Source organism: Perca flavescens, chromosome 7 (genome assembly GCF_004354835.1).
Source record: "Perca flavescens isolate YP-PL-M2 chromosome 7, PFLA_1.0, whole genome shotgun sequence".
NCBI lineage: Eukaryota > Metazoa > Chordata > Actinopteri > Perciformes > Percidae > Perca > Perca flavescens.
Window position 1 is genome coordinate 15363639 of NC_041337.1, and position 26972 is coordinate 15390610.

The following is a 26972-nucleotide window of genomic DNA, read 5'->3' on the forward strand; positions in this document are numbered from 1 at the left end:
AAGAAAGGATATGAAACTATTCCATTGTCTAATTGTTTTATTGATAAGATGATGACTTTCTCACAGTCAAAACGTTAACAGAAACACTAGTTTTATATTACATTTTTACAACCTGAAAATGAATAGCTTGCTAATGGATTTTATATGTCAAGGTCCCAAAAGTATAAGCATGCCATTACTAAATTGTGTTGAATGTTCTCAGAAATATGATGAAGCTGTCAACGTGTGTAATGCTACCTGAATATAACTTTTTTTCTACCAAAAAACGAGACAAAAGGTTTTCTCTGTTTACCAGCGAGTAGCATGGTCCAGTCGTCACCTTTCATCTCACTAGTCCACCTGCGTTCATGTCATGACAGTTCAAAAGTATTGCCTTACTCAAAGTTGGAGTAGCCTACTAAATTGTGTAGCCCATATACCTGTGATGTTATTCAGCGCAACTAAAGGCACTGTGCATCTAAACTCTCAATTTAAGTGTCCTCAACAGTTTATCTTTTCACCTGCATGTCTCCAGATAAAAGGGAGGCGGAGTCACGCTGGTACACACGATTGGCCTCAACCTGTAGACCTGTCTGGGAAGAGGACAGAGGCAGCAGGGGAGGGGTTGCTACAGAGCAGTGAACTATCTGTAGATTAAGTAAACCACTGATTGATCTGTTCCCTTGACTGTGCCCAGATCTACTTTCTAAATGCTAGATATGTGTTTGTGGCGTTGAGGGAAAGCGCATGTTTAATGGCATTTTGGAAGTCTCCGCGGCGCTCTCCGGGTAGAAGAGGAGGCATTACAGCGCGAGTTAGCTAACGTTAGCTCGCTAACAAGGTCAGTTTGAATTTTGGGTTCAGTCGCTGTTTTAGCAGTAGCATCGTTAAAAATGCCACCCTCGTCATCTTTGCTAACTCTGCTCATATACAGAATTAGCACGGACTCCCGTCCGCTGACAGGACAGGTAACCAGCTATTTTTGTCTTCAGCATAACGTTACTCTCTTGACGTTACCTTGTTAGTTAGCCTTACTCGGTGGCTATCATCAGTCCATTCGCTCTTATTCGACTTTGAAAGTGATTGAGCTGGCTCATGTTAACACTGCCTTTATGGAGGTTATTGCCGAAAAGCAAGCTTTTGTTAGTAACAGAGCTTCAACAGCCTAACTGAGCTAACGTTGGCTGCAATATTTTGAGAGAGCTGGTGGATGCAGCAGCAGCTCGCTGCTTGTTTCCGCCTAGAATAAAACAGGTGCATCTAGCTAGCTATGCGCTAGCGATGTAGCTAGAGATGCAGGATATCACTTAACACAGCTAGCTAGCTAGCTAGTTATTGGATTTGCAGCTTTTATGGATTCATATTCAGATAAAGACAGGGTTTACTTAGTGTAGGCTGTTAAATGATTATCAAGGTTGAATGCCGTAGGTGGCGTTATCATTAACAAAGGCCTCGTCTACATACTCTAATAGAAACTGGGGCAATGAGACGGGGCCCCGGTAGCTAACGTTTTAGCCAATGTTAGCTGTAAGACAGTACCGTTGGCCACTGGGACACAAATGTCTGTCCTGAAACCTTTGGATTATTATATCAATGTCGGTGATTTTGTTTCATCACAAGATACAAATCATCATTTGCTGTCCTCAACCACCGGTTTATATCGTTGCTCGTGTAAAATTGGTAACGTTAGCGTGAAATTCCCGACGAGTTTGACGTTATCGTTAATTCCAGGAGATTTGCTTTAACCTTATGCTGTCATTTTACGAGTTAGAACGTGTGTAGATAGTGATGTCACAATCATTAGCACTTCGGAACCATAATCAGTTTAAACAAGAATTAAGAAAATCAACCGTTACATATCGTCTAATTTTCAGATGCAAGTGTTACTTGTTGGGAAGCTTTACAAAGCAGAGATTAAGCGTTGGCATTGTTTTGCACTTGAAACTTTACTGTTGCTTCAGAGACCTCTGAATTGATAGAAATACACAAAAGAAATGTGTTGACTTCCAACACTGGGTTTTGACAGCATACAGTAGTTTTTCTGTAGCTTTAAACGAGTTGCTGTCAGGTCATCATGCCAGGTTAGACTTTTACTCAGCCAAGGCAGAGTTTGTTTTCTCACCACATATTTCATTACTTGGTTGAACAGTGTAGAGGGCAACACAAGGGAAACATCCAATTGAAAAGCAAGCTTGTCTTGTGGATATATGTTTGTTATTCAGCTCATGCACTATCTAGATGCTGCTGGATGTGGTACGTCAATTCAATTGGCCCTGAGTGCCACTGTGCATCGGAGCCCTAATTATTTTTGATGGTTTTCAAGTTTTAACTACTGTTGAACTGCGGAAAGCATGGATACCGTGGTTGTAAACGGTTTTGTCCCCCTTGGTAGTGAAGGCGTCATTGTGAAATTGAAAGAAGTCACCTACACTCAAGCCTGTGTCATTGCACTGTTTACCATACATAAAAAAGGGCTTGTCATAGAAACGGTTTGGTTTTAATAGGTGTTAAATAGGGTAAATGAAGTTGTTTCAACTACCAAATCTTTTATAGAACATTTGTATCAGCACTTTAGCTTTTGAAACTACAGGTCTTAAATATTTTAACAAGAGCGCTATAGCTTAGCCCAAATGCTGTTGGAAATTGTCATGATGATAACAATGTGGCAGAGTTAACCCCTCTATTAGCAATGTGAAATGTAATTAAGACAGGTTGTGTTTTTCAACAAATAGGCCTAGGCTTTGTTTGTGCTCTCTTAGAGTGATGGTGATGGAAGTACAGTTTTATTTAAGTTATACTTAATGCTTTTAAGATCAATCCTCTTAATAACAGACATGGTTGGGCTTTTTCTCAAATGACAAATTACATTTTCTATTATGCACATTTCATTTTTATGTTTTCATTTGAACATTGTGTTAGAACACTCTAAATCAACATTTTACAACGTTTCATATTTTTCTTAATGAGATGTTGTTTGAATTGGATTCTGATTTACTTGCACACTGAAATTAGAACGTGATAGAATCTAGGCCACATTGTAGAGAGCTTACTTTGATGCTCAGATGTAGCCTTTTTCCGTGTGTGTGTGGCAATAGCCTGAGGTGTGCTCATTCTGAATTAAGTTTATGTATAAACCCTATTTTCATGTTAATATTCGTGTTTTACATAACCACCAATTGATAGATGAATCATGCAATACGTTCTGCCTTTACAGTTTGCATATTGTAGTCCATTGAAGATTCAGCCTTTTGCTGATAAGGGACTACAGGAGTTTTAAAATGTTAACTGGTTTTAAAATCAGTTTGCACCTCCCACATAAGGACAATCTTCACAGATTTGATCTTTTCTCTTATGTCAAACATTCACACACTACAAGATTTGAAAATAATGGCACATTGCACACTACAGAATATTTAGATAAATATTAAGATTATCGTGCTGGAGGGAGCAATGCACCAACCCCTTGTTATTTCTCTCAAGTTATCTCATGGGGAAACGGATGTAGACAAAACAAAGTCTAAAGTGGGGTTACAACTTGCTGTAGCGTTAATAATACTTTGCAGTGATTTTAAAAAAGAAACGCAGAGGCAAGTCAAATGTGGATTCGAAAGTCGTTGGGGTTTGTGGTCAACATGGGTTGTCTGTTCTCGGTTCTTCAGCAAGAACTGGAGATGAATTTAACTGTTTCCGTCTCCTGTTTACCGTTGCTTGGCAACACTGTCATTTGCCGCAGGACTCATTGGCTATAGTGAAAGTACTGACTTAATCATACAGATTCTAACCAAGGGGGTAAGCTTCGCTTCAGAACTCGAACCTCCTATGGCGCCATTTTGATGCTACAAAGAGATCACCTCCCGTTAGCATTCCACTGACTAGCATTCATTTTGACGTCCCTTGACAGCGAATAACTTTCTGAAGCGTTTAAAGACTCTATTTGTCTGGTTTTTATTTCTAAAGAAACACGACAATGTATAAAAGGCTCCATTACCTTGTACCTCACGTTATGGCTCTGTAGCAGACGTTTTTGTAAAAATAGGCTAATGATTGTTTCACATAGTAGAGGAATTACCGTATAGTATAGGAGAAGCTTGCAGGCAGTTTCGACTTACATGAGCTGTTTAGGTGTAATTACTAATGTTAACTAGCATGTTAGTTAGCAATAATTAGCCTGTGTCTATGTTATCTCCTTACATATACCTATGCTCTTAGTCTCTGTAAGATTGGGAATGATTGAGATTTCTCTTGGCACAGCTACCGGAACACTTGCAACTTTCAGATACGTTGCTTACGTCACATTTACGCTGTCTCTCTCAGTTGGAGGATGCGCAGTAAAGCAAGAGATCACTGGAAAAGTGCTTCTAATAGCCTCCACTGGTCTCCGTCCAGAGCAACGGGCTCTGTTGGTCCATTCTTATATACTTTCTGATTCTAACTCCTAAATATCAAACATTTGAAATTATCGGGGGGCGCCCCCGTTAGGGCTGCAAACTGTTGGTTTAAGATTGGTTCTGTAAACCGCTCCTATTACCAGATAATCTGGGCCAAACATCAGTACCGACCCAGGTCCTGTACCAGATTTCTCCCAGATTATTGTGACAGGTGAATTGGGGATAAAATGGCCCGAATCTCTAGTCTGGCTATCACCAGACCAAGCTCAGTGTTTTAAGATTGAACATCTTCTGGGGAGTCTGCTCTGTATTTTCTCTGCAAAAGAGGCATGTTCAACAGGTATAGTTCAAATGACTCTGTATGCAATTGGATAGTCCTTCAACCAATCGGACCAATGATCCGGGTGACGGGACAGCGGCATCAACGGGTTGCTGCCATGGAGTGCTACGCTTCGGTGGCCGGCTTGTTGAATGTCAACAAAAAGCTGCTTGGTCGCTTCTCTATCGTCATCGTGTTAAACCTGCCAATAGCGTGCCAGGTGGATAAGCCAGTTATTGATTGGTTCCCGCAAAATTGTGAACGGAAGCAGGATAGATAAACGATAAACAGCCTGAGCTGCAGGGCGAAATCAAATCGCCGGCAGATCGGGCGGGGGTTACCCAGTAGAGGTGTTGAAATTAATCAAATAATCGATGCATCGAATCGTGGACATGGACGATGCTACATCGATAATCGGACAGGCCATAATTGATTATTTCTGTTTACAATTTAATGTGTGCCTAACAACAACCTTTCTGTTTACATATTCTGTTATGTTTTGCACATTCAGGAAGTCCCATGTGCTCAGTGTTGTAGTTTTTTTATATCTGATTTATTTAGTATTAGAGCACTGTAGAAGGTTTTGTTTTAGAAGCTTGAAAAGCTGTGAATTATATATATATATATATATATATATATATATATATATATATATATATATATATATATATATATATATATATATATATATATATATATATATATATATATATATATAGATAGAGAGAGATAGATAGAGAGATAGAGAGAGAGATTTAACAGAAACATTTATTTGACGCATCGAGATATCGAATCGCTGACATGATAATCGAATCGGGAGATCATTCAAGATTCACACCTCTTATTACCCAGTCTACCGAAACTCCTGACGCCAGTACTACGAATCCAGATCAACATGCCCTGGATTTATTTCAGTTACCCGGCTTCACCTAACCTAACAACCGCGGTCCCGCATAACCTGTGTCATGATGGTGGTTAACAACTAGTTCAATCAATCCAGGGTTTCCCAATCCAGCGATGCACGCATTCACATAAAAGAGGCGGTGTTTGCACAGCATGACCAATCGCAAACATCTACCAGAGCTGCATATTTTAAATAAGAAGAGCAAACCATAATACTACATAAATATGAAGAACACAGACACGGTTTTACAGGCAAAACACAATACAGTCGCTGCTTCCTAAAACGGGAAGGAAAGCTGGCAAAAAAATGGCCGACGTTGTAAATGTGTAAATCACAGAGCTCATCTGTATCACTTCCCAATCAGTCAGGCACAAGATCTGAATATTCGGCCACTGAAAATTAAAATACTTTTATCACTGAAACAATACGGCCGAAATGTTGTTGTGATGACGCAAACCGAAACCGCGACCTGCACGTGTGTCAGTACCCGTTCCACCTGCAAAGCGTCTCCTAAGCAAATAGGATGAGACGGACCACTGAGTGAAAACAATGAAAAGTACGCTCTTAGTCTGTCAGCACATGTTTCAGTGAGATCTATTTGGATCCTCTGCACTTCATCGCGACTGTACTTGATCCGCGTTATAAAGACCATTACTTGGATGCGGAAATAAAGCAGGGCGCATGAAAAAATGATCCAGGCCGCGATGGATGTGGAGACGGAGCGCGCACGGAGCAGCGCCCAGTGCAGGAGGAGATCAGAGCGCAGAAAAAAAGACTAATCTCTCTGCACCAGATGAGGGGCATACACCCTCGTTGTCTATGTTCAGTGAAATCCTGCAAGAAAGTGCCAATAATAATAATAATAATAATAATAATAATAATAATAATAACAATAATAGGTAAGCTATTCTGTTCTTAGGCTACTATATACTGTATGTGACTATCAGATTGTAGCCATATTTCTGCTAGATATTTTTTAAATTAAACTTTAATATAAATTTATACAATTGCAATGCCTTGATTTTAGTAAAGTTAGTACACAGTCATAGCCATAAATGCAATGGTACTAATAATTGGCATAATTTCTTTTGGTGTTTTGGTTTTCGGTCTTGGTTTCCGATTTTTCGGTTTCGGTCAAGAATTTTCATTTCGGTGCATCCCTAAATTACACTTCTGCTTTCCATAAACTTTCATTGCTTTAGCCTATTATTTCAGTTGCAACCCTGGCAGTGGTAAGTGATTGTGAGAGCAAATAAAAAATATCAAACGCTATGACAACGACCTACACCACATCAGCTGTGCTGTGTGTTTAGCCAGTTTTGTTTAATAATATAATAATATTGATAAATCAAACCGATGTGTGCATTGGCGACACACGGCAAATAGCCTATACGTAATTACCTCCGCTGAAAATCTATATAGCTTTCATAAAAATACCCATCAGGGAATGTTAACGCGGTTGTCGGTCTCTAAATATTTTAACTTGTCTGAGCGCACCTCTCTCTCTCCGCGTGCCGAGCTCCACTGGATCTTCTAAGAACGGTGACACTGTTATCAATCGAGTTTTGATTGGTCAGTAGGCGGTGCTTTTACAACGGTTGATCTCTAATCTCCAACATAACTTGCTCCCCAAGTTACCTTGTTAACGCCAAATCTTGCTTCATAGTACAGGCCTCTGAAGTCTGAGCCTGGCTTAAGTGTTTTATTTTGTCTAGGATCTTAAGAATCTGAGGGTTGGTGGAGTTGGGGTAAATACCCCACTAAACTGACTCAATAGATAAAGATGCCAGATAAGGTACATGTCTCAACCTGGTTAATGGGTTAGGTGAGACTCAGTACACTATTTGTGAGTTAGGTGGCAAAATGTCACATTAGCCAAAGCAGTGTGTCACTACTTTTTCATGTTTCAAAGTGTCTTTTCTTGTTGATACAGCTTATGTTTTGTATTTGTATGTAATGTCTTTTGATAAGTCCATCCAGCATTTCAAACCACATGCAGCATGGTGGAGGGTACAGGAGCCCTGTGGATGAAAATTGATTGTATGTTCTAGTTTTCTCAGCTGGCAGTCTAGTCATAACAATTCACTTCTGTGTCAGAAACAACACACCCTATACCCGCTGTAGATATTCATCATCGTAATTTACACTTGCATACATAGGTTAGTCAATGTGCTCGGAGTTGTTTTGTCTTGCATATAGTAGCCTACGTGTTTTTATTAGTCTCTGACCGTAGATGCTCTACTGACAAAATTGATTTTCCCAGCAAACAAATAACTGACCGTAGCTGCCTTAGTATGTAGGTTTTTGTCCAGTGATGAACCATACATTTTCTAATGCAAAAGCAGTGGGTTGGCCTGTCTCCATAGCACTGGCTGAGCTGTACACCACTATTGAGATACTAGCTTCTTTGAATTGTATGATTAGATCAGAATAAGGTGGGCAGTTATTGTAAAAGCGAGTGAAGGAGAGAGACTGTACTTGAATACATAGAAACCAAAGTTGCAAAAGGAGCTGTTAGTAGTATGAATTTGGCAGGTTAACAGAAGGCTTAATATTGATTGTCAAGAGAGAATTTCAACTACATAATTAATAACTTACTAAAGTAAGAATAAATTGACTGAACATTGAATGTGTCTTTGCATCATTTAAATGTTAAAGTCCACAGTAACACAATTACAGAAGGCTATGTTGTTAAGAACTGTTTGTGCCAGTACCATACGATTTATGTTTTATCAGACAAAATTGTCAATCATGAGGTCTGACACCAATGCCTTTTTTTTTTTTTTTTTTTTTTAAACTACATTTGATATAAAAATGTATGTATGTTTAGAATTTGCAGGGTTTCTGACCACTACCCCCAATTCCCACATATATTCTGATCACTCCCTCCTGCAATGTTTTCTATTAAAAATCGTTCTGCCCCATTCAGCAGGGCAAATACAGCCGCTCAACTGTAGCCTTTTTAGAATGCACAAATTGCAAACGAGCTTGTTAAATGGGTTTTGAAGGAACAAATACAAACCAGATGTTTGAATGTTAGACATCACAGCAGTGGAGTAGAGAGTAGTAGAGGGAAAGCTTGTGGATGAGTGAGAGAAGCAAACTGATCTTCTGAAGCTAAACTTTATTTGCTACAGCATTTGGTGGTATACAGTTTACAGGAAGATGCATGGTTGATTTTAAAGACTTCCTCTCATTAAGTTCATTACATTTTATAGCTTATCCCAAACCAATGAAGGTTAAGCGTCTGTTCATGCCTGCATTAAGGTAAATAAATACATGTACATTTGGTGATTGAAACATTTGTATTGGTTCCCACGAGGGCCCTATCCCATTGCAGTGCAGCCCTCTTTACTGTCTGTTTATTGTATGAATCATCCAAATATTGTGGGGGTGAGTTCAAACAGCATAATATTCTTAGAAAGATGCGTTTTGTATAAATTGACTGATTTCAAGACGCAGGTTGTTGATCAAAATGTTGGCCAGTGAAGGACATGTATTTACTACTTTTGGATTTGGAGACGTTTAGAACAGGCAATATTTTGTTTAAGTTGACGTCACAGCCTTGTGCTAGTCAGGCATTAGGATTCCAGGCAATTGGATGACTCTCCTCTGCCCATTTGAGTGCTACAGGATTGAGGTTAGCTGGGTCAACACAATAGAGACTCTAATTCCAACCCCCAGGGCACCTAATTAAAATTTATAACCAAGACAAACAACCTTTGACACTTGCACATGCATCTCATGAGAATCGCTATTACTGAAAATGCCATGATATATAAGTGAAGATCATAAGGAGATCAATGTGTCCTTTTTCTAATAATGTTTATTACTTTGAAACTACATGTGTAGAATCTAAATTGAAAGTGGAAATATATATCCATGCTATTGGCACAAATAACTAATTGCAAGCATTTTTGGATCAGTGTTTTCGGTTTGCTCTATCCAAAATCGCTCCTTCCTTCACTTATCACTAGTCCTTATATAATGAACTAGACATGGAGGTTCATACAAGGCCATCTCACTCCCTCCTTATCTTGTTTTCTGTCTAATGGAAAAACTAGTTTTGCTCTGTGTTAAGTTGTTACAAAGTTGTTAACACATGAAATGCATAATTAAAAATTTGCTTAAAGTCAGACTTACAGGCATTTATAGACCAGAAAGTGAATTTCACAGTTCAGACAATTTAGTTTGTTACTACTGGCAGGGGAAAAAACAATTGGTAATCGTCTTTTCGATACTTGATAGAATTCCCAATCGGCACAAGCCTAGTAAATATATTGCACTAGATGGTAAACGTGATAGAAATGTATAAAAGTGATTTTAGGACTCAGCAAAGTATAATGCCCTATTAGTTCTTTTAAAGTAATAGAACAATGGAACTGCACCACCATACTCTACAGGGCTCGACAGTAACTGTTGCCCTTGGCAACCAGATTGAGTCAATTGGCAACCATTTCGTGGCCTCTGGTTGCCAACCACCTGTTCATTATTATTTTTATTTTTTTTAACAATAAAAACAAATCAAAACTGGAAAGTCTTATTTCAAAAGAAGTCAATATTTATTTTAATCTGATTAATTATTTGAGCTTGTAAGGACGGGTTTGGGAGGGGAGAGGGAGTGAGGGAGTTTAATTTTGTGTAAAATGTTCTAAATAAAAACCAAAATGAAATTTATTGTTTTGTTATTAAAGAGGGAAAGTACAGAAAAAGGTCCTGTTGGGTACCGGAACCGAATTCCAGGTATTGGTATCGTGGAAAATAGTGAACGGTACCCAACCCTACTGATTACTGATCCGACACAAGTGTTTAATTATTAGGCTGCTTGCCTCAGTGTGTGGAAGTGACTGGGATCATTCTTTAATGTGTAAGGCTTGACTTAAACATTGCTTTCCTAACTTTGTAAAACTAAATGTAATAAATAAATGCATAGATATACATTTACTGAGTTGTTTTTATTATTATTATTAAAATAATAAATTGGATTGGTGCGTCCTTAGTTTAAGTCACTAACAGGGCTCCAGACTAACTTTTTTTTCACTAGGAGCACAGTGGCCCCCAACTGAAAATTTTAGGGGTGCAACCAGAAAATTTAGGGGCACACACCGTAAATCAACATGCTAACCAAATATTCACATTTCTACTAATTTCCACTGTATTACTAATACATACTTTGATAATAGATGCAGAAATTACAATGTGCTGTTTCAAATTCAATGTCACTTTTGAAGATTCAACATAAAAGGTAAACTGAAAGCCCCATAGCTGTCATGACAGTAAAAGAAAAATAATATTTTATTATAAAAGTATATTATTTTTTAGCCTGTTTTATTTTCATCATGACGGTTTTTAATTGGTCTTTAATGTTTCATGTAAAGCACTTTGAATAACCTTGTTGCTGAAAGGTGCTGTAGAAATAAAGTTGCCTTGCCTTACAAGCTCAGCCAACTCAGTCAGTGAGTCACCAGGGCACAGAAACCGCTGTTGTCTCTGAGGAAGTGTAACGTCAACAGCACTGCGACCGCTTTCAGTTCGCCATTAATATTATATTGCAGCAAACGCTGTCTGCGTGAAGTTATGAAAAACTGTAACCACACTTGAAACCACTTTATCGGCATTTCCGTGACTCACTGTGACTTCAACAAAACTTCAGAGCCGACGTAGTCTGCAGCTCTGCATGTGTTTGTGTCAGAGCTCTGCTCTCTGTCAATTTTCAGAGAGGACAGATAACCTCTCAGGTACCGAAATTTCAACATTTAACATGCAAAAAAAAAAGGGGGGCACATGTGTGACTGGATGTAAAATTCAGTTGCACACTCTGAAATTTGCAAATTGCGACCATTTGGTCGCAGTCTGGAGCCCTGACTAAGCATGAATTGTTATCAGTAGAACTTTACAGTGTAAGTGGTTATACTACTTGAATGTTTCACTGTTTTTTTTTGTCACTTTGTCACACTCATGTTTTGTTTTTTTCTTATGTAGCTGGCTGAAATGGCTGTCTAACAGGCTGCCAAAGATCTCTTCATGGATCACCGAGGACAACAAAGAGAAACCACTGCATCTGTGAGCATAGCCAATAATTAGGGAATCTGACCCACAAGCATATCATCAGACTGACGTCCATGCATGTGGCCTCTTAAGTTGTTTATAGACATCTGTTGGGCAGCCCTAAAGCCTATTGCTATGCACTATACACGGAAAGACATGAGCTGTGGGAATGCTGGGAGAAGCAGGCTTCTTTCTTGTAGAACTATCCCTCTAGTAATAGGGCTTCTGGTGACCATGGCCCAGGGCACTGTGCCAGAACAGAAAGAGACACTGGTGGAGATGATATCTGTGGAACTAGAGGCTTCTATGCAGTCATCTGTGCTCTCTGAGCTCCAAGCCGCAGCATCTTTAGTTGGCGAGGGGCCGCCTACAGCTATCCCAGATTCCTCTGCAAAGAATGGGGGAGTGCACACTGGCATTCCTGACTCCTCGGCAATCGTGGGCCAGGTGTTCCAGTTGAAGGTTCCCCCAGGACCTTCCAATGCAACCTGTAATGTCCATGTAAGTAACCTAAAGATTAGACCTACCGGTAGTAGGAAAAATTTAAATCTGTTAATTTTATGTTTGAAATATTTGACATGTAATATTGAATGCCTCATAATGTAATATTAATGTTAGTATTAACAAATACATATCTAAATTCTTCAACAGTAATTTAATGAGATCAGAATTAATCAGTTAATGAGAACAGCATTTTTGTTGAAAAAAGAGATAATAAAGTGGGGTGTATGGGAGGACTTTTTGTATTGTATTTTGTTGTACTGATTGACTGAAGTTTTTTTTTTTTCCCATTTTATATTTGGGAGGTGCCTTTTTTATTAGTTTAAACAGACCCAACCCCAGTATCATTTGTGAACTTTAGTATAATGAAAAATTAATATTAGAGGATGTGTGTAAACATTAACTACCTTTGTGTTCTTCTTTACTGTCCCATATGGGGACACCAGTATTTTTCTTACCTGTAGAAATGCATAATATATATTATTTATCCCATCAGTTTTTATCACTGTATCACTGCAGATTGAAGCTGATTGCTGATTGACTTATGCAATTTGTTCCAGTCTGAGTGTTGATGCAGAATGAGATCCTGCCATACATTAATAACTCAACATGTAGAGTGATAACTCACATATTTATAATGAATACAAGCTCACCTTTCTTCCTGTTCATATGGTGAGACTTTATACACTGAATTGAATATGGAGGGGTTGGGGAGATGGTGAAAGCATTTCTGCTTTTACTCTAGATATTTGAAGGTTTTGCATTCATCTATTCTGTTTGGTTTTTCTAGTTTCTGTTTCACTAGCAACTTGGTCAATACCAAACTGAATTAAATACAGGGTTATTTTTATGTTGCAGTAATTCAGTCACCATCTATCTATAAATTGCAGGAACGTCTGTCTGTCTATCTGTGTTATGCGCATATCTCTCAAACCGTTAGTCTGATGGATTTCAAACTTGACGGGTGTCTTGCCAAGTTTGACGTTGTTTGTATTAGAAATACAAGATATCGTTAAATATATCGGTAAAAGAAGCACACATTGGCTTTTGCCGCTCTAGCCGCTGGCCACTCCCCCTCTCACCCTGAGGACCAGAGACAGAGCAGCAGAGCTTTGGCAGCTAAAATGTGACCTATACCTCGGACCCACAAAAATGTGCAAAGTTGCACTACTGTCTTTGACTTTGAATAAACAAACGACAATTCCCGAATTTAAGGACGTTTCAGAATTCCACACATGCAAAGCACAACCAGCTACAGACAAGTGGCAGCGAGACATATCTGTATGTGTGTGTCCATGTTTGGGTGGAAGGTAACCTGCACATCAGTAGATGCCACATGCAGAACGCTTTAGAACAGCAGGAGGACTCTTTTCCTGCTATTGTATTAAATTGCTGTCAGAACATAACCTAAACTCAGAGATTATTCCTTCAGAGCGCTGTGCAATGCGAGAAAATCTCAGAGTTGAACCGGGCAGACACATTTTCATCAGACTCGCCCTGGGTCGGGTTAATTAAGCCTACTACTAAATAATAACAATTTCCGTCGCCAAAATACCCACGCGGATCAAATCCCCTACTTCACCGTTAACCATCAAGCCACCAAACCTTTATGGAAATGAACACCTCTGCTGAAATGTTAAATTTGTTAACGATCATAGGACACGAGATGGGTCTGTCTGTCTGCAAACACACACACACACACACACACACACACGGTCCAGTTCTGGTGGTTGATTAACGCAGATAGGTGCTGATTAACTCTCATAATGGGCCGGATGGTTAGCGCACTGCCATGAGTCCATGAGGCTAATGTCTGATTACTCAACATTGTGATATTTTGTGATTACATTCTGAATCTGTCCCGTTCTCCGTCAGGTAAATACAGTAGTACAATGTCTTCCTCTGATGTAGCCTACACTGTAAGTCAGTAGTAGGCTATACAGTGGCGGTGCATATTTAAGTGGGTTGGGGTCCTTCTTTAAGAAATTTGGGGTACAATTTGGTTTTGAAACAAACGGGCACTTGCACTAGTTTTAATAATTGCCAAACATTTCCTAGTTACAACTTCACAAATGCCAATATTTACTTGCTTTTCTCTGTTTCATCTTATTTAAAAAATCATAGTCCAACTAATTTTAGGACATCACTTGGGTCCTGGTAACTTGTAATAGTCATTCATAATTATTTTCAAAGTGAATTATCACTTGAATGAAATAAGTAATGACCTTTTCTGACTTAACTTACATCTCAGAAGTATCTTTGCAGTACAAAACAGTAATAGTGTTTATCTTTTTCCTCTTGTAGCTCACTGAGATGGGAAAGGAGACTTTACCCTCCTGGCTATATTGGGACAAAGAAAGCTGCATTCTGAGAGGCTTGGCCCTGGAGAAGGATAAAGGTGTGTATCATATCTTGGTGTCTGGAGAGGAGATAATTGAGAAGACTGGCAGCCAAGTGTTCCCCAGTACGGTCTTCTCCATTGAAGTCTACCCAGAAGAACGGGCAGACACTGAGCCAGCCCTGCTCACTCTACAGTCTGATATCAGCGGCATCCAGCCTTTCACCTGTGGCTCTGAGGAGCTCGTAACGGTCCTTACTGTCATCTTGGATGCTGACTTGACAAAGATGGTTGCTGAACAGAGGGTCAACTTACTGGGCATTATGAGAAAATTCTCTCATGTGCCCCTAGAGCACATGAGGGTTGTCCCTGTTGTCAACAATCGCTTATTTGACATGTCTGCTTTCATGGCTGGACCAGGGAATGCCAAGAAGGTGGTGGAGAATGGGGCCCTACTGTCATGGAAACTTGGATGTGCCCTTGACCAGGGCAGTATTCCTGACATTAACACCGTCCATTCCTCAGCAAAAGATGGGACCATGTCAGCCAGGCTGGGATACCCAGTGGTTGGCTGGCACATTGTCAACAAAAAGCCCCATGGAGTGAAACGGGTCAGACGGCAGTTGTACAATACTCCTACTCCAGTGCCATCCCTGCTTCCTCCGACTACTCACCCAGAGCCCCCTCTACGGGTTGTTCCCACCCCAACCTCGCCTTCTATTGCCCCAGCAACAGACAACTCTGCTCCCCCTGTCCGAGGCCCTTTGCCTCTTCCAGTGAAGCCCACTATGAAGGTCAGAGATCAGATAGCCCACACACCTGTTTTTGGACCTCCCCAACCCACAAGAGTACTAGGAACTACAAGCACCATCCCTATTCAGCCTACCATGACCCGGCCTACATTTGTGGAGGCCACTGCTCTGCCAACACCACCAAGCACCACCAAAAGACCCAAACCCTCTACCACAAGGAAACCCAAGAAACCCAAAACCTCCACCCCAGCTCCCAGGGAACCCAAGTCCACCACTACAAAACCACCCAAACGCACCACTCCTCTCTCTTTGGCTCCAGACTTGAATCAACACCCAGAGATCCGCAACGCCATTGATCAGGTGAATGCATGGGTTGGCACATACTTCGAGGTTAAGATTCCTCCTGATACATTCTTTGACCGGGAGGATGGTACTACTGATAAGCTGCGTTTGACTTTGAAAAGGACCCCCAAAGAAGCAGTGAGTGATACATCCTGGATACAATTCAACAGCACAATCCAGCTCTTGTACGGCCTCCCAGAGGAGCAGCATGAGGGGAAACATGAGTACTTCATGTTGGCCACTGACAAAGGTGGGAAGAGCATCATGGATGCATTTGAGGTTCAAGTCAACCGTTGGTCTACTAATGACAAACCATCAGTTGTGTTTGCTGCTCGTTTCCATGGTGACCCCAAAACGTTAAGCAATGATGTCCATAAGAAGATTCTTTTGACCAAAAAGTTAGCTTATGCCCTTGGTGATCGCAACAGCAGCACAGTAACCCTGGGAAGCATCACTAGAGGCTCCATTGTGGTGGAATGGACGAACAACAGTCTGCAGCAGAGTCCTTGTCCAAAGGACCAGATCACAGTTCTCAGCAACAGGATCTCTGATCCCCAAGGGACACCTAAATTGGCCTTCATCAAAGCTATGGAGCCTGAATTCAAACCCATAAACATCTCCATTCGTGGCACCAATAAATGTCAGAGCTACATATTCATCCCACCAGGAGAGGTGCCTATGCCTGTTCTTCCTACAGCTACACCTTCACCTGGGACAGGTCGTAGGAGCACTGATGATGTTTACCTACACACTGTCATTCCCGCTGTAGTGGTAGCTGCCCTGCTGCTCATAGCTGGGATCATTGCCATGGTCTGCTACCGCAAGAAGCGCAGAGGGAAGATGACCATAGAGGAGCAGGCCACTTTCATCAAGAAAGGTGTTCCCATAATATTTGCAGATGAGTTGGATGATTCCAAGTCACCACCGTCCTCCAGCATCCCTCTTATCCTTCAGGAGGAAAAGCCCCCACTTCCCCCTCCAGAGTACCCTAACATGGCTGGCCCCCACAGTACCCTGCTTAACCAGGATCTACTGGAGGAGTATTCCATCTATCAAGATGATGATCCTAATGCACCTCCTTACCAACCCCCACCACCATTTACTGTCCCCATAGAGGGCAAAGGCTCTCGCCCCAAGAACATGACCTCATACAGGTCCCCACCTCCCTATGTGCCTCCCTAACGCATGCTAGAGCTTTCAGTTCGGAAAGCAGGTGCAATGTAGGGATGCTTGTTGAAAACTACTACAGGAGTAATTTTACGTGTGTTTGATGAAATGGCTTTGACTTTGTAGAGGAGCAGTCAACCATACCCACATATTTGACCATCATGGATAAGACACTGTATCGTACAATTCTACAACTGGCACAGGGCAAATGGATGGGGAACAGTTTATAATTCCAGCACTTTTTTTTTTTTTTTTTTTTTTTTTTTTTTGTGTTGTCCTTCAGATCTGCTTTTGACTTCTTGCATATTCTTTGTCTGTTTTTTGCCAAGAAGAGTCAGTTTTATCTTCAATGATGTACTATTTCTATTGTATAGAAAATAATAAAGAAGCCGGAGAGACTGAAGCCCACAGGGCCATTGAGCAGATGTCACCATGACAACTGACTTGAGGCTCTCCCTCACAATGTTAATCTTTATGAGTTATATCACTCTTATCTGTCCTTCGGCTAGGTTTACTAAGATTTTGCACCTGTTATTTCTAGAGGGGAATGAGATACAAGAAGCCAAACTGAAAGCATGAAAAACTTTATTTACACAAAAATCTGTTTGTTTCCTAGACTTTGATTCCTGTTTTTTCCTCTGCTTTGCTCCCTCTTGACAATAACATGCAAACCTTGCACTTATGCAACTTCTTGTTAAACCTTGCACTATGTGTCTTGCGCATAATTGAACGCAGGAAAGTGGTAGTCCAATAAGGAAAAAATATTTTCTTTTTGTATCCTTGAACTTACCACATGACTGAGATTTCTCTGGTACTTGATCACAAAGGACATCACACTGATCATGCCTGTTGTAGATGTAGCCTAATTAAGTTAGAAAACAAATAATTCTTATTTTTTCCTCCTTTTTGTTAATGTGTGTGCCACTGAACCTGCCTATGAGATGATTGGTTTTGCTGTTGCCAAGGTGATGTCTGTGGTCTCACAGAAAACCATGTGGGGTTGTTACAACAATAATGAAGGGGCCAATGGAATGCTGTGGTTCATAGCGGGGTGAGAATGGTGACATCGAGCTGGATCCACTGTCTTATTTCAGTTAGTTTTGTTAGTATGAGCGGTGTGTGGGCTTAGAGTACTGTATTATCACTGCTCTGCCTCTAGGTGTTGCACTGTTATGTTAAGTGCACTGCCTGTTGTCAGGTCAGATGAGGCATGGGGACAAGGGGATGTACATAATTGTGTGCCTGTGAAATTAAACAACTCCATAATGTTAGTGTTTTATCAGTAAACCTAGTAGGGAAAGGGAGGGCTGGGGTGGGAAATAATTTTATTTTTTAATTGTAGGTCTAGATTTATGATCACAATCATGGGGGAAAAAAATGACTTCATAGTTTGTAAGGGTACAAATAATCGTTGACCTGCCCATCACAAAAAAGAATGCATTATATCAATATGATGGGGAACAAAGAAACTACAACAATATGTGAATTATGTACATTTCATATCTGAAATCACCATAAGAAAAAATGGTTAAAAATCTAATGTTTTTACTGAGTTTTTGATACAGTCTTAAACTTGTTTTATGAAAATATATTAATAAAATGTAATACTATTTGTAAAGCCTCAAAGATGGTGTATAGTCACTTTTTTATTTGAGAAAATGGAACTGGATTAAACATTTTCAATATATATGTATGTGCATACGTGTATTGAAGGGCTGACTAACACAATTCAAAGAAATTAGAATGCAAAATACGTTAAATTCAAAATGTGATAATATAAAATACATCTTATATTTACATGGTCAAAATCAGTAATGGGCTTTGTTACAAGTGGGAGAATTAAGTGCAAACTATGAGATATGTTAGGGTTAGCATTTTTAAGTTAAATAAGTAGGTTTGAAATAACACACCCCACTTTGCTTTCCAAATTTATTTTGTCATTAAATATAATTCCTGTGGTCATTCGTAGCCTTGCTTTACAGTATGTTGTCACATTGTTGTTCATAGAAGCTACGATGGGGTCCAATGGTTAGCTGGTTTTGGCTATAACATGAGCTGTACACTTGTTGTAATAAACCAAATACACAGCAGGCAGCCCCTGTGAATGCGATATTTTAAGAGAAGCGCTCCCTTTCTGTGGCATTATAGGTGGGCAGTTTTTATTTTTTTTGGCTCTGTGCTCCTACATCTCTTGGAGAAATATCAATAACGATGACTAATATCTGCTCTCAAATTCTTTTAGTACAGAGCTTGTGTAATGATGGCTTATTCGGGAGAGGTCAGAAACAGTTTCACTGGTTGGTGACCCGTGCTGCTGTGACAAATGTACATTTTCAGTACAAGTTGCAATACAAGACATTTTGATTGTTTTTTTTTTTGTGTGTAGTGCTAGAAATAAATCCTTCAACTGCTATGAAGGCTTCTGGATGGAATTGTAGCAATAATGTATATGTGAAAAGTTGCTTTAGGAATTAATCAAGGCATTAAATATTGTTTCTTTTGTATATTTAAAGAGCATTCAAACTGACACCCAAGCATGTTATTTTACCTTTTTAAGAGCATACAGAATCACAGATTATTTCCAGACCCGTCTTCTCTAGACAATGACTGACTGCAAAGAGAGAACAATCTGTTATTTTTTACACATACCCATAACTTCATACATGCCAGATGTGGCGGTAGTTGTATGTAGAATGTGTACTGTACCTTTTTTTTTATTTCTTCATTGTCAGTGCTGTAATTATGTTATCTGCCCTTCTCTCATTTGTTCAGTCTTACCAGTTATTGGGACACATAATTGGTGATTATGAGGTGGGTTATGTTGCAAATTGAATGTAATAATCATTTATCAACAAGCCAACAATCCTCTAACTGTGGGCGACTTACTCATTTACATATTTTCATAGATATATACAGTATTCGTGACACTGGATTTAAAGGCCCTGTTTCTTACAAACACTGATAAATACAGTTTTTACTGTTCAAAAATATACAGACTGAATAACGTTAAAGACATTTCAACCCTTGTTGCATAAATAACAGACATGATTTCAGATTTGTATTGCCATGGTTACATGTCATGGTTACAAAATAATATATACAATACAGAATTGACAAAACAATGCAACTCGGCACCAAAGTAGTTAAAATGAGGAACATTCTTCAAGAAGGCACCTAATTTACACATACCTTTTTGTAATTTTTTAACCTACATATACAGTACTGTGCAAAAGTCTTAGATGTGGAAGAAATGCTGTAAATTAAGAATGCTTTCAAAAATATAAATGATTGTTTATTTTTATCAATTTACAAAATGCAAAGTGAGCGACCAAAAAAACATCTATGTCACATCAATATTTGGTGTTACTACCCTTTGCCTTCAAACCAGCATCAATTGTTATAGGTACACTTGCAAAAAGTCAGGGAACGTTGAGGATCGTAGACGCAGTGGTCGACCAAGGAAACTTAGTGCAGCAGATGAAAAACACATTAAGCTTATTTCCCTTCGAAATCGGAAGTTGTCCAGCTGTGCCATCAGCTCAGAACTGGCAGAAACCAGTGGGACCCAGGTACACCCATCTACTGTCCGGAGAAGTCTGGCCATGAAGTGGTCTTCATGGAAGAGTTGCAGCCAAAAAGCCATACCTCCGACGTAGAAACAAGGCCAAGCAATTCAACTATACACGAAAACATAGGAACCGGGGTGCAGAAAAATGGCAGCAGGTGCTCTGGACTGATGAGTCAAAATTTGAAATATTTGGCTGTAGCATAAGGCAGGTTGTTCACCGAAAGGCTGTAGAGCGGTACAATAATGAGTGTCTGCAGGCAACAGTGAAGCATGGTGGAGGTTCCTTTTGGTTAGTTTGGGGCTGCATTTCTGCAAATGGAGTTGGATATTTGGTCAGGATTAATGGTGTCCTCAATGCTGAGAAATACAGGCAGATACTTATCCATCATACAGTACCATCAGGGAGGCGAATGATTGGCCCCAAATTTATTCTGCAGCAGGACAACAACCCCAAACATACAGCCAAGGTCATGAAGAACTATATTCAGCGTAAAGAAGAACAAGAAGTCCTGGAAGTGATGGCATGGCCCCCACAGAGCCCTGATCTCAGCATCATCGAGTCTGTCTGGGATTACATGAAGAGACAGGATTTGAGGAAGCCTACATCCACAGAAGATCTCCAAGATGTTTGGAACAACCTACCAGCCGAGTTCCTTCAATAACTTTGTGCAAGTGTACCTAGAAGAATTGATGCTGTCTTGAAGGCAAAGGGTGGGCACACCAAATATTGATTTGATTTAAATTTCTCTTCTGTTAATTGACGAAAATAAACTATTAACACTTCCATTTTTGAAAGCATTCTTAATTTACAGCCTTTTTTCATACCTGCCTAAAACTTTTGCACAGTACTGTACCTCTGAAAGCGTACTGTAAAATATAGCAGGCGTCAGCAACTGCCGGAATGATTGCCTCTGGCTGTCTTTGTTTGACACCTTTGACACACAGAATATGCTGTTGTAGGATAATGTTTTATTCTGGGAGCACATGATGGAGTCATTGACCACTGACAGACCGGAGTTACATCCGATGCTGACACCAACTTGATGGGACTGAGGTTGGACGAAGGCACAAAACTGCTCACTAATATTACTAAGCACAGTTGGGATTATAAACACTGCCTTATTCATGCAGTGACCTACTGTAAGCTTAAACTTTTAAAACAGCACATTGCTAGGTAAAATGCACCAATCACCTTCAATTTGGCGGCATGGTGACTCAGTGGTTAGCCCTGCTGCCTCACAGCAGGTAGGCACTGCTGAGTGCTAGGTTCGAGGGCCTTTCTGTCTGAAGTTTGCATGTTCTCGCGTGGGTTTCCTCCCACCATGAAGACATGCGTGCTAGGTAACTCCTGCCATTGTCCTTGACATAGGCACTGGCATTACAGCTGGAGGTGGTCTCCAGGCGCCAGACTAAGGCTGCCCACTGCTCCTAATTAGTTTTGATAGTCTCACAGCACAAGTTTCATACACCTTTCTGCAAAAGTACACAACCGACAGCACATTTACTGCAAGAAGGTATATGTTTTTTATTAATACTCTCCATAAAGGATCAGATAGCTGCTACAACAGCAGTTGAGTAGTTTGAATCTACAAATGTAGTTGACCTAATCGGTAACAGCAGCCAGTAGTAGGTAATGAGGGTGTATCAGAAAGTAGAGTTGAGGCTATTTTATGCTCTGTTATTCTATCACTCCCCCATTAATAATGTATTGAGAATGAAAGTTAATGTATATGATGAAAAATGTATAACCTCGTGAAAACCTACTGACCTTTCAGTTGTTGATGTGTGTGAAGCACTGCACTTGAAAACCGGCTGTGGATGCTTTGCAGCTCTGCACACCAACCGTCTTATCTGTTTTAATTACTGAAATAAGAGTATACCGAACGCAAATGCTTTGCTTTATAGTTGTTTGAAATAGTTTCACAGATTTCTATATATCCACAATCAGTGTTTATAAAACACCTGCTGTATCTTTTTATTTTATTTCAGACAGTGGCAGAACACTAATCAAAACGGGTGTTTTGTAAGCGTGTTTATAATACCTGGGGGTCATAACAAATTCTAATTAGGCCTGTAGCCATGTCAAGCAAGGCTCTCGTTGCAAACAGGAGGCTAATTATTTCCACTGCACAGTATTATTGACAAACTTTTCTCTTGATTAAAAAATGAAAAAGTAATCAGCCTTTGTATGCACCCTAGCGCTTGAGGAGGCGGTAAGGTGATCTGCTACTTAGCCGTGGAAAAAACAGAAAGGATATGATGGTGGGCAGCACCAGATGATATGGACAACTCAGTAATTGGCCTCATTAGATGCCCAAAGCCCATGAAATGTGGCACTCTGTTTCCCATTAGGCTGAAAGCGCAATGATAAAAGAAAACATCATATTGATGAAGGATAATTGTTAGGGAAGCAAGGAGTATATATTTCATATTTTATAATGGGTAATCCAAAAAAATCATATTATACATAGATCATAAGGAGTGCTCTTGCAGTACTGTGCAAACAGACTTTACCCTTGACTTAATAATATAAAGACATACTCCCATAATAATAAAAAAAATGAAAGCTCAATGCCATTTTCATTTTGCATAATCCAGAAATGTAGCTATGGTCTATACCAATTTTACTTTTTGTATAACATTTAATGTTTACAAGACCAATCGTGTGACATTTTAAGCAACAAATGTGTCGGTAACGTTACTGTTCTGAGTATAGCACGTATTCCAGTTTTTTCCCAATTGGTTACACGTTTGCTGAATCCTTGGCTCATTTTCCCGAAACAGTAAACACAAAATGGTAACCTGTGCCTCAACCTGTGATCGGAGAAGTGAGCTTCAATGGTGAGTAAGAATATGACATCCACTTCACTTTTGTAGGGTTTACAAGTGTAGCTAAAGTTACACAGGAGGGTTGGAAGCGCTGTGCTACCGGTAACGTTAGCTGCTTGGTAATGTTTTTTCACGTTTTTTTCCGTTGACATGCTGTGTGTGTTGCTGTGTAGTTCGGACAACAACCTGTTCAGGGCAAAATGCGGAAGAAGGTCATTTAGGTTACTGTAAGACTAAGATCAGGTATAACTAGAGTTGGGTATGTGTACATTTAGGTTTAGTATCCGGGAAATTAACCTAATCCAATGCATTGTCCTCCAAGGTGAAAGTGTGTGATTACAATCTCTCTTTGCAGCACTGGAAATGATCAAAATGAAGTTAAATCCTCACCTCATCTGCAGGCTGCATCTTGCCCTCTCACCAACAATGACCGCAGCGCCATCTTGTGAAAGAATAAAGTAAGTTCATTTGAATGCGTTCTAATGCCGACACAATGAGCTGCCTTGCCCTGAGTGCTGAACAGGAAGTCTATTCGGAAGTACATTTTGTAATCTGTCGGGACTGGTTGTACAGATCATATATTCTGAGACAGGGTCGTGAGAATACAAGATACAGAGGGAAAGCTGGAGATCGCTGCGGTTATCAGTAGATGGCAGTAGCATTACACCATGGCAAATGTACTGACTGATAACCTTTGCATGAGATCATAATATCTTTTGTAGACGAAAAAAAAGTAGCCTTAAGCTTTGGTAAACAAAATACAGAACTGCAATTATCATTTATCAGATACTGTGTGTATAGGCAACAAGATCCCATTATAAGATACTTGAGTTTATTTAAATTCATTACTTTAAAAGTTACCATAACGCCACATGTAAATCAGTGATTGTATCACTGATGGCTGTAAACAGTGCATCAGCAAAGAAGTGATCTTCGGTTAATTCCCCCTGATAACAAAATGGGTCGGCTCTCTCTTAAGTCACACTCATAATTAGAAAGTGAGATAAGTTATAACAACTGCGAGACTCCCATAATTCAGTCACAGATTTAGAAAGTGTAGACTAATTGCATTTTGCTTCTTATCTCATAAATTGGATCCATTCCAGAGCTAGGATGGAAATCCTCGTCTTCAGTCATGGAAGAAGCCCGCTCCCGTGGATGCGGCGGATTTTCGCAGGCATGACAAAGCTAAGAAGTTGGGAGAGTTTCATAAGGGCAGATGACAGATGCTGCCTCGTGCTGGCTGCTTGCACTGGCTTTAATGGTGTGAGCAGCATTTTAAGCTTGCTGCAGGGGCTGAGGGCAGCGGTGGAACACTTGGCATTTGAGAGGTTATTAGAAACATTTACATGGCTGTGCATTGTAGTGTAGAGGAGAAACCGCAGCACTGAGGTCAGGTTAACTAATGTCATGTTGAACCAACCTCTGCATGACTTGCGAAGATCACAGCTCAGTCAACATGTTGTTTTTGCTCTAAATTATACACAACACAGTAGGAGAATCGCTGTCACTTTATGCACCATACAGCATATTCCTCTTGGCAGTGTGCGTTTAGCTGGAAACTCTTTGCCCTCTCTCCTTATATGCAGTTCAGACAACACGCAGGATCTCAAAATAAAACATGAAGGTTGCTCAGTATGTGGTTGCTGTACACCATGTCTACCTTTTACTGGCATTGTGTGATCCGCCAGTCTCATGTTAGCACAGGATGTTTGTGCAGAGCTTTGGTCTCTGCATCCTGCGTGCTCCCCGCTGGCCTGTTGGCCAGATGGGTCAGTGACTGTGTAGTCGGGGCTTGGCAGGCCCCTTCTGTTCTCTGCGAGGGCCCACTCAAGAGACCTGAAACCCCAGAGATCAGAATTATAGAAGCTGGATCCCAAGGTAGATGGATTGCAAGCTGAGCGGAGACATTCACACATATATGCATTCGGTGCACACACACACAGGTACATTAAGGAATATACACCGCCTCTTGCGTGGCAGAAAGTGTATGTTGCACACACGCACACATCGACATGTGTGCTACATTGAACACTCTCCTGGAGGAAACCGATCTGTCAGAGGGTGTAATGTCTTACTGGCTACTGGAACAGGGAAATTAACACAAGAAAATGTGATTTTATTTAATAAGCTAGAAGCAAGCCTGATCTTTTATTATTTCAGACAAGCTGTTCAGGAGGGTTACTGTACATTACTCAAGTGAGATTCTTCTTGCCATGTCATCTGGAAATTTAGTCAAGTCATCTTCAACTGTTATTGCAGTCCATTAACTCCATTGTGAAGATACATAATTGATGCAGCCTTTGGGTAGAGTTTAATCAAATGGAGAGTGCTCCACACTCCACCGACAACTGAAAAATGAGACACGCAATCTTTAGCGATGTAGTTTGCGTGGTAAGACTATAATTCACACTTTGAATTGATTTATTATCATTTGACAGTACACTTCTTGCACAATGCCCACAGCAAAACTTGTAGCTTTTAAGTGTTTAAAGGTGGATTCATGTGGAGGATTTATGTGCCTGAATTAGATCAGTTTTAAGAAGAAAGACTAAATAAAAGCGCAACACCAGACAGCTGATTCTAATCTACTCCTTAACAAGCGAACAAGTGTGGTATGTGATTCATTCTCTGTACCTTTCAGGTTTATCTTTGTTTGATGTTGATTTCTATCACTCTTCCTCAACTATTTATTTCCATTTCAGTATTTTGCTTTCTCTTTAGGCATTTACTTTTCTTTGAAATAACAACGATCTGTGTGGGATGTGGAAATGCATTGTTTTTGCCATGCTCCTTGAAATCAAGGGCTTAGCTTTCCAGTTAAATTCCACAGCCAGCAAGCACTTATCTCTGTCAACTCCTGTTTAAGCCACAGGTGAACTGTCTTGCTTTAAATGCTGTTGGCTTTTGTTTGTGCCGTGAACCTGAGCTGAGCACTACTTTATTTTAAACAATCTTATAAAAGTGAGTTGGATCTTCATGCAGACAAAGCATAACAATTATGCAACATATTCACAATATGTATGCCGGTTCTTCTTTTCTCCATGAATGCATTTTTCTGACAGGGGAAATTGGGGGAAAGCAGCAGATTAGTGCACCTACTCAGCTGCAAATACTGAAGAGCATTCGTCTCAGTCAGCCGTCTTAATAACACAGCAGTCAATTAAAATCCATGAAGTCAGATATGTAATTTTCAAATAAGCATTAGCTGGGGGAAAGATGGAATTAGAAGTTTGGATATCGAAGAGATGGGAGAGGAAGACAGAGAGGGAGACAGCGAGAGAGGTATAACAATTATTACAGGAGAGGCAACACGTACTAAATCCCTCAGCCAAAGATGAGTGAAGATAAAGGAGGTGACTGAGCTAATTGTGTACTGTCAAAATCCATATCTCTAATGACTGTCAAATGAGCAAATTTCAAATGTATTCTCTCCACCCACCCAACTCCCCCCAGGAGTAAAAGTGGTGAGAGAGAGAGAGAGAGAGAGAGAGAGAGAGGAATAAATACCAGGAGACACTAATGTGATGAGAATGATGCCTGGTCTCTTCCGCTGATTAAAAATGCAATAATGCTGTGGCAAGCACACTGACGCACACACTCGCTGTGCAGCCGAAGCAAAGAAGCAAGGTGTAGGTCTATAGACCCAGGGATAAGAAATGACACCAAGTGAGCCTACACTAATTTATTCACATAGAATAAGACGCCGTATCTTTTCTCATAGAAAAACAAACAGCATCTCAGCTGCAGAGCCTGTTCAGATGTACTTTTTAGATGGTAATTAGTGGCTACGAGGAGATGTGGATGTTATGATTCATGTCTAACCAAGGGCTATCT

At 40.1% G+C, this 26972-nt stretch overlaps 1 protein-coding gene across 2 annotated transcripts; it reads left to right on the forward strand.

The window, feature by feature from the left end:
* Positions 1-538: 538 nt before the first annotated feature.
* On the forward strand, positions 539-18364 carry LOC114559384 (dystroglycan). Of its 2 annotated transcripts, none has more exons than XM_028583981.1 (3): positions 539-820; positions 11573-12139; positions 14444-18364. In XM_028583981.1, exons 2-3 carry the CDS (start codon positions 11717-11719, stop codon positions 16751-16753), a joined length of 2733 nt encoding a protein of 910 aa, XP_028439782.1. In that variant the 5' UTR covers positions 539-820; positions 11573-11716; the 3' UTR covers positions 16754-18364. The 2 variants fall into 2 exon arrangements, with proteins under 2 accessions (XP_028439782.1, XP_028439783.1); XM_028583982.1 differs by lacking the exon at positions 539-820 and adding an exon at positions 830-947.
* Positions 18365-26972: the final 8608 nt, after the last annotated feature.

Coding starts and splice junctions, on each gene's coding strand:
- LOC114559384 (XM_028583981.1), top strand. CDS start 11,717: ATGTGGCCTCTTAAGTTGTTTATAGACATCTGTTGGGCAGCCCTAAAG. Junction 12,140..14,443: donor ATGCAACCTGTAATGTCCAT/GTAAGTAACCTA, acceptor TTCCTCTTGTAG/CTCACTGAGATGGGAAAGGA.